Source organism: Peromyscus eremicus, chromosome 9 (genome assembly GCF_949786415.1).
Source record: "Peromyscus eremicus chromosome 9, PerEre_H2_v1, whole genome shotgun sequence".
In the NCBI taxonomy this organism is placed as follows: domain Eukaryota; kingdom Metazoa; phylum Chordata; class Mammalia; order Rodentia; family Cricetidae; genus Peromyscus; species Peromyscus eremicus.
In genome coordinates this window covers 71258003-71266525 of record NC_081425.1, presented here as the reverse complement: position 1 = coordinate 71266525, position 8523 = coordinate 71258003, and the positions used below count along the sequence as shown (strand labels likewise).

The window sequence follows — 8523 nt, the reverse complement described above, 5'->3', positions numbered from 1 at the left end:
GGGATACCAACATGCAGACCACAGAAACACAGAAGTTCTTTATATGTGTTTGTAAACTTTACTTTCCATCTCCTAGACATGGTGCTGTTTCTACAGTCATTTTGTGTACCATTTTCCAGGGAGCTTTAAGTTAAATCAGCTGCAGAATTCAGAAAGGAAAAGCAAACTGGGTTATCCATGTCTCAAGGGGACAAAGAAATAGAACAAGTGTCTCTTACGTCCCTTCTCTGGGAGGAAGTCAAGGAGACCACTGTACTTCTGGGATAAGTTAAAGGAGCTCATTTACAAATAGACCCACATGACAGTGTGCTGTGCTTTGCTTTTCTACAGACTCAATTACTGGGGCTGTCAACTCCTTCAACTTGTGTTTCTCTTCCACTATGAGCAGACCAACTCTGATGCACAACTCTGTGGCTTTCTGTAGCATTCTCTTCCTCCCCTTAGCCACACAATGCCTGGCTTTCCCAAAAGTAGAAAAGATGGAGATAGCACATGCTTATGCAGAGAAAGAGCAGTCTGAGAAGATGGACATAGATGACCAAGAAAATATCTCCTTTGCTCCAAAGTCCACGCCCCAGCAGATGTCCTCTGAAGCTCCAATGGTACTGTCTGCAGGATCATCAGTGATGCAGTTAAATAAAGTTGTAAATGGAGGCTTTTCTCTCTCCTGTCCCATTCCTCATTCACTTCTCAAATAATCACTCAGAGGCTTATATTAATTATAAATTTGGCCAATGACTCAGACTTATTATTAGCTAGCTCTTACATTTAAATTAACCCATATTTCTTATCTATGCTTTGCCATGTGGTTCATGGCTTGTCACCTCATTTTCTACATGACTTGCTTCATCAGTGGCTGGTTGGCATCTTTCCCTGCTCTGCCTTTCTTCATCTCCTTCCTCAGTTTGATTGTACCACCTAGCCTTATCTTGCCTCACCATTGGCTAAAACTGCTTTATTATCAACCAATGAGAGAAACACACATTAATAGCATACAGAAGGACATTCCAAAGCATAAAGTATTCTCTTTTGACAAAGAACACCACCTTCCAGGAGCTGGGCTTCTGAACCCTAGCATTCCTGATCTTCACTCTTCCAGTGAGCCAGTGGTTTCAGCCAGTGAACAAGGTCCCACTTATCTTGAAAGAATCTCTCCTGAACAGACAGACTTTCCATGTTAATAATGATTATCTGCTTCCTTCAGTCCTAACCTTGATGGACCCCAGTAGCCACTTCTAGTACTCATTCCATTTTAGAAGGGATCACAGATGTAACACGTGACTTCCTGAAGTATGTGGATAATCAGTTGTTTCCATTTGAAAGTCAGGAAGCAGTTAGCTTGGGAAATACACCTTCATCCTATATAAATACCAAAGAAATGCTAACTGCCAATTCAAAAACTGAGGAACTTAAAACAGATGCAGCCAAGAAAACCACTGCCTTTCCTGGTGCTGATTTCACAGCAGACACAGAGCCTGGTGGGGAGAGGCCCTCAGAGAAGCCAGCTGACAATGCCCAGACCACTATCACCACACACTTGGTGGCAACCCCTGAGGATATTTTGAATATTGATCCAACAGCTGACAGTCTTCTGAGGAACCTCAAGGTCACAGTGAGTGTCAGCACAGCTGTTCCAGTTTCTTCTGTCCCAAGTGATGAGTGGGATGACACCAAATTTGAGAGTGTGAGTCAGACAAGCACCGCAGATTCAGGAGGCAGTGCAGAGACTCAAGTGAGAAAAGAGCCACCACACGGAATGCATGAGAGCTATGAAGGGATTGAGGGGAGCCCCGCTTCCACCGAGGTTACTAAGGTGGTACTTAGATATCAATATCTGCTGTTTTTCAATTTATAACATCCTAGTGACTTTAATGCATAGGAATTTGGTCTATTTCAAAATGTTTCCCACCTTCCTAGTCATCACTCAGAGATAACAATGGCCATTCAAGAACCAGACAGTACTCGGTGACACAAAGACATATTGAGCTTCCCAGAGGCTATGACGAGCCTGAAGAAGACATGTCAACCCCCTTTCCTGTGTCTGCTGACATGGGTGCCACTGAGCTGTCCAGAAGATGGGAGTCTGTGGCCACTCCAGCCTCCACCACTGTTGTCCCTTTGCCTCTTGAAGTTACCTCTTCTATGGAAGGTCAGTAGAGGAGTGTGGGTTCAGTGTTTGAAGGAGGAGTGTGAATCTTTACTGTGAGTTAATGGGATGAGTGAGACACCTGGCCTTTCACCAGCATGCATGTGTTCCCCACCTGGAGAGATGTTCAACTCTCTTTGTTTGTAGAAATATGTTATAGCCTCAAAGGATGAGGTGATTCTACTCGTCCCCAAGTTCAAGCCTCTTGAGGACTCCTTCCTAAGAGCCAGTGTGGGAAAATGTAAAAATAGCAAAGACCTGTGTTTGGAGCCACCTTTGACCCTCTCTTAAGACTGTGGCCTCAGGTATGCTGCTAAACTTCTGTAGGCCCCTGTTCATTTCCAGTCGTCTACTTAGGTTATGGTAAATATTTAAGTAATCTGTGAAAAGTACTTGCTATTTCATTGGCCCTCAGATCTGTAGGGCAACACAGTGTTTTTATTTATTTATTTATTTATTTATTTATTTATTCATTTATTTATTTATTTTGATTTACTTCTAGGTTTTGTTTTGTTTGGTTTGGTTTGGTTTTCAAGACAGTGTTTCTTTCTGTAGCCTTGGCTGTCCTAGAACTCGCTCTGTCAACCAAGCTGGCCTGGAACTCACAGAGATCCACCTGCCTCTGCCTCTCAAGTGCTAGGATTAAAGGCGTGTGCCACTACTGCCCAGCGTTTTGGTTTTTTTAGTAGATTTTTTTGAAGCAATATATTCTGTTTACAGTTTCCCCTCTTCCTACTCTTCCCAGATCCTCTCCACTCCTCAACCCACCCATATCTACACCCTTTCTTTCTCTGTCTTATTAGAATAAAAACAGTCATCTATAACACAAAAAGATAACGTGAAATAGAACAAACAAACCAGAATAGGACCTAAGAACCAAACCAAAAGGAGCCAAAGACAGAGCACTAGAAATATATATATATATATATATATATATATATATATATACATATATTATGTGTGTGTGTATGTATGTATATATGCAGGGACATATGTACATACAGAAATCCTGTAAAACCATAAAACCAGAAGTCATAGAATATTCACAAAGGATTTGTAAGGAAGAAAAAAAGAAAGGAAGAAACCCTAGCAAAAACATAATTAGGCAAAGAACCTACAAAAATGCCATTGAATTCATTTTGTATTGGCCATGTAGTGTTGTGTATGGATCCTGTCCTTAGAAGTGATTTGCATACCCAGTGAGACTCAGTTGGAGCAAACCAATTTTTTCCTTTGCTAGCAGTTATCAATTGGAGAAAGCATCCAGGTTAGGGATGGAGCCTTGTGTACACTACCCTTCTCAGTGCTAGGACCCTTCTGGCCCAGACCTGTGCAATCTCTGTTCACGTTGCCACAGTCTCTGTAAGTTTATAGGTATGTCTGTCCTGCTGTATCTATAAGGCTTTGTTTCCTTGGTGTCCTCTGCCTCCTCTGGCTCTTTCCATCTTTCTACCTCTTCTTCTGTAGGGTTTCCTGAGCTCTAAGGGCAGGGATTTGACAGAGACATCCCATTTATGGCTAAGTGTTCCAAAGTCTCTCACTCTCAGCACACATGGGCCAGTGCTCTTCATTGTTGTGTTCTTTGTTTCTTCCATCTTTATTCTCCTACATCTTTGTTCTGCTACATCTCTATTCTATTTCTCATGATAAATTCCCAAGCATATATATATATATCCATTCATTAACAACTTGTTAGTAAAAACTACAAGGCAAACTTTCAGGGACAAGCTTTCTGATGAGAGTCACACTTGGCAAAGCCTTGGTCAGCTTAATTGGAGATTGACAACAGCTGCAGACTGTAAAAGGTTCTGGCTCATCTCTTAAAGGGGTTATAAAGATTACAAGGATATAAGGGAAGCAATTAAACCAATGTGAGATTTAAGGAAAAGGCAAAGAATATGTTCACTATTTTATGTGATTGATAATATCCAGACATGGTTAGTCAGTTAACAGCCTTTTTCTCAAGACCTATACATAGTTAGTCTACTGAGCCTAAAATCTTGCATTAAAACTGGTGTAGAAATAAATATATAGTTTTAATTGTTTTTTTGAATCAGAATGGGGAGGTGCCAGTAGAGGAAGCTTAGGGCAGCATAGGTGCTATTGATCTCTTGAAGGCCTAAGATATAACAAGGCCAGACACCTGCACTATCACTTCTTGTTCGCTATAATACTTTTGAAGGGTTTTGATCCAACAAGGCCAGGCACCTGCAATTCTGCTCTGTGAAAGTTCCACGAGGACACTTCATTTGGCCAATTTTGTCTTGTCAGTGGCTAAGGATGGAGAACAAGACCTCTAAGTGTCTAATGTCCACATGGAATACTAGATACTGTTATGGAGTATATTTTAGTATGTTTCTGTTCATCAAAATTGTACAGTTAAATAAGATACCATCTTCTTGACTATCCACAATTATGTGTGCCCATAAGATTGAGATTTAATCATAAAATTACATGTACACATTATATGGAAATGCATGACAAACGGGGAGATATCATAGCTGTTCTTAAGGAAGGAATGCAGTTCTTAGTGAAGAAATGAAGTGCCACATGAGAGAAACACAGACAAGGAGCAACTGGTCATGGATAGCCAGTAATCCCATGGCCTTGCCAGGTGGGGCTTCCCATCAAAGAGTCATTCATTTGGTGGGTTGACATATGAACACCAGTCATCACCTGCTGTATACTCTCATGGTCCTCGACAGCTCTGCATATTGTCTCATGGTGGGCCTTTGTGTTTGCTCCCATCTTTTGCAGGAGGAAGATTCTCTGTTACTGGCTGAGCAAGGTACTTATCTATGAGTATAGCAGAATGTACAGTAGGGGTGAAGGCTCTAGTTAGGAACTAGCTTGACTTCTTCATGTTTAATGAGTTATGTAGGTGTTGTCCTCAGCAATAGGACCTTACTATCAGTTAATGAAAGGCAACCAATAGCCTGGGTAATTTGGGAGTTCCCATGGTGCCCCTTTGGCTAACAACTAGATTAGATATAACCCATTCCTGGAACTGGTGGCTTCCTTTGGTGAGGAGAGATGTCCAATTGGGGCTCTGTCTTCCACTTTATTTGGCAATTCCATTTAGATCACCTTTGTATATATATATATTTTAAGAAGCTTCCATTTCACTAGGTTCCCATACAACCCCTCAAATGGCCCTTAGTTTTAGCTGTCCCCCATGTATTGCCCTATCACCCCATCTTCCTTCCACCTCCCTGTTTGATCCTCTTATTCCAGTCTCCCCGACTTGTTCATTCATAATTATCTATTCCAATTCCTCTTCCTAGTGAGCTCCAAACCTCTCCACTAGTCCCTTTCTCTATACCTAGCCTCTGTGGTTATATGGATTGTAGCCTGCTTATGAAAGATTTAACAGCCAACATCCACATATATATAGATACATACCATATTTGTCTCTTTGTGTCTAGGCTACTTCTCTCTGGTTGTTTTTTTTTTATTTCTACCTCTATCCATTTACCTGTGAATTTCATGATTTCATTTCTTTTAACAGCTGAGTAATGTTCTATTGTGTAAATATACCACACTTTCTGTAACCATTCCCTTATTCATGGACATCTACTCTGTTTCCAGTTTCTCATTATTATGAATAGATCAGTATGGGTTGTTATTAGACTCTTAGGAATTAAAAATGCATATATATATATATATATATATAATTTTTGGTCTTCATATCTCTATTTCAATTGTCCAAGTAAAGATTACTTTTTTTTATTCATTGAACTGTTTTAAACACTGTAATAAATATTTTTTATCCTGCCTCCCAATTCCCCTTCCAAAATAAAACTTGTCTGGAGCCTTGGTAATAACCTTCATAAAATCTTATGATCCTTGCTCTCAGCCTCCATCCTCTGACTTGTAACAAACATCTTCAATTTTGTTTTCATAATCTCCTTCATACCATACCACCTCCAGATTTCTTGTGTGTATTCTTACTATTACAGGTACACATTTTAAACTTTTTGTAGATTAAATTTTAAAAGCAAAATTATGACTTGAGGCTGTGTATCATCCCAGGTGATGAAGTGTTTTCTGTGTGTAGCTAGGTTGATGGGAGAAGAGGAGCTGAACTGAGTACTGAGTTTACTGTGTATAAGACACTGCTTCCTTGCCTTTAAAGCTCATGTTAACATTTTCTATCATGATTGTCTGGTGGGTCAGTTCTTATCTCTTGTGTTTGGCAGACACTATCACTGGGCCAAATGTACCAATACCTATTTTGGACTCTCCAATGATGCCCCCTGTAATGACTGTGGAAGCTCTCACAAATTCCCCAGCACTCCCTTCTGAAAGAATAACCATTCAGTCCATCAGCCACCCAAATATAGCTGCCTCCTATGGGCCTAGAGAAGCCTGAATCTGAAGACATCCTTGTCTCTGACCACATATTTCAGAAATGACAAAGAAGACATGAGTTTGATTCACTAGGTAAACTAGCCTAGTAAAATGTGGCCTGCCACAGCCTGTTTTGCCCACAGCCTGTGAGCTAAGAATGGTTTTTACATTTTTAAATGGTTGAACAAAATTGCAAGAATAATATTTTTTGACATGTACAAGTTATATAAACTTCTTGTTTCAGTGTTCATAAATTAAGCTGTATTAGAATCCAGTTTCGTGTTGTATATGTCTACTTTGGGGTCATAGCTCAAAACTGAGAAGTTGTAACAAATACTAAATGACACCAAAAGTGTTTATAGTATTGTCCTTTAAAGAACAAGTTTACTGTCCCTGGTGTGTGTGTGTGTGTATCACATACATAATACACTCATACATACATACATGTATGTATGTGATCCTTAACTACAAGTGAATATTAGACTCATCCTGGAGAGATTTTAGTGACTCCTTCTGCCTGGGGTCTCTCCGAGTGATTCCAATTAAATTTACAAGGGCAGGTTATGGCATTAACATTTAAAATGGGTGTCTTAGTTGGTTTCATTATGTAGACAAGACGATGAGAATAGTAGGCTTAAATGGAGGAGCTGTGTTTTTCTACCAGATTTTTTGATGGAAGTTTACAAGTGTACTGTGTTTTCGTAGAGCCACTGACAGTGCTGGGTGATTCTCTTAGGAAAAATATCTTTGAGTTGCTGTCTAGGTATAAACAGTCTCTTTATGAATTAATGCTGAGAAATTTATACCAAATTGTATTATCTAAGACCGTTGGCTTTAGCCATGCAGAATGTAATGGAGGCGTAGCTGCACACCAACAAACAGTAAGAATGGAGATAGGTCGCACAGTCCTGTGACTTTTGAAGTTAGCGCCTTGAAAGGTGAGGAGTATCAGTTTGGAGGTGCAAATGTTTGGAGGGCTAGTTACAGGGATGCGAACTCAGAACACAGTGGAGCCCTTAGGCAGCTAGCCATGTCCTAGGTGAACAAGGGCAGAAGATGCACTGGAATTTTGTTTTCTCTGTTGCAGGGAAGGTGATACCGCTGGGTGTGTAGGAGGATTCTGTAGTGGGTATTTGTTTTCTTTTTTCAAAATGTTTACTTATACTCCGGTTGGCTAAGTTCATTACAGTGTTACTATTGGATATCATACTACCTCTGTTTATTTTACTTCATTTTTTAAAAGGCAAGGTCTCACTTGGTACCATGGACTACCATGGTACCATACATATAACCCAGGCTGGCAGTAAACTTGTGGCAGTCCTCCTGTTTCCTGCCTCCCACATTCTGAGATTACAGTCATGAGCCACCATATTTGGCTCATATTACCTCTTAATATTTAAATTTATGCATTGCCCCCACTCCGGAAAAAGATCAGAAAAAGACGTGACAGAGCTATTAAATACTCACATAAGATTTTTAAAAACCATCACATTTGGAAACATTACATTTTTTCTGATTTCTAGGTTCTGCCTATGTTTACTAGTGTCTCCCTTGGCAGCCAAGCTGGCTTTTTCTACCCTGATGATAATTCCAGACAGTAGTATCCCATGGAAATATTCCTTACTAAAATGGTATGAAGAGTCTCATTGGCTTCAGCATGATAAGCTAATTGAGGTTAAGTAGTGACCCCATCTCCCACATGCACACTGCCTATCATCCTTCTAGAACAGTAATGGGAGAGCAACAGTTCAACCATCAGAGATAATCCCATCCCTGACAGAAGCCGGTTCTAGTGCCATCCCTGTGGCTGTGATGAAACACTTTGACCTGAAGCAATTTAGGGAAGGAAAGGGTTTACTTTAACTACAGGTTATATTCTATTATTGGGGAAAAATCAGGGCCGGAACTCAAGATAGGAACAGAAAAGCAGGCATGTTTACTAACCTGCACAGCATTACCTCTAACCAAGGAACTCACAGCTAAGGAACAACAGCAGAAACCGGGAAGGAATGCTGCTTGATAACTCT

The 8523-nt window shown here is 40.3% G+C and overlaps 1 protein-coding gene across 1 annotated transcript; it reads left to right on the top strand.

Moving 5' to 3' along the window:
* The first annotated feature begins 380 nt into the window (after window positions 1-380).
* Window positions 381-6518, top strand: LOC131919041 (armadillo-like helical domain-containing protein 4). Its single transcript, XM_059273106.1, has 4 exons — window positions 381-654; window positions 1230-1816; window positions 1918-2149; window positions 6346-6518. The coding sequence occupies exons 1-4, from the start codon at window positions 381-383 to the stop codon at window positions 6516-6518; spliced, it is 1266 nt and encodes a 421-aa protein (XP_059129089.1).
* The last annotated feature ends 2005 nt before the right edge of the window (window positions 6519-8523 follow it).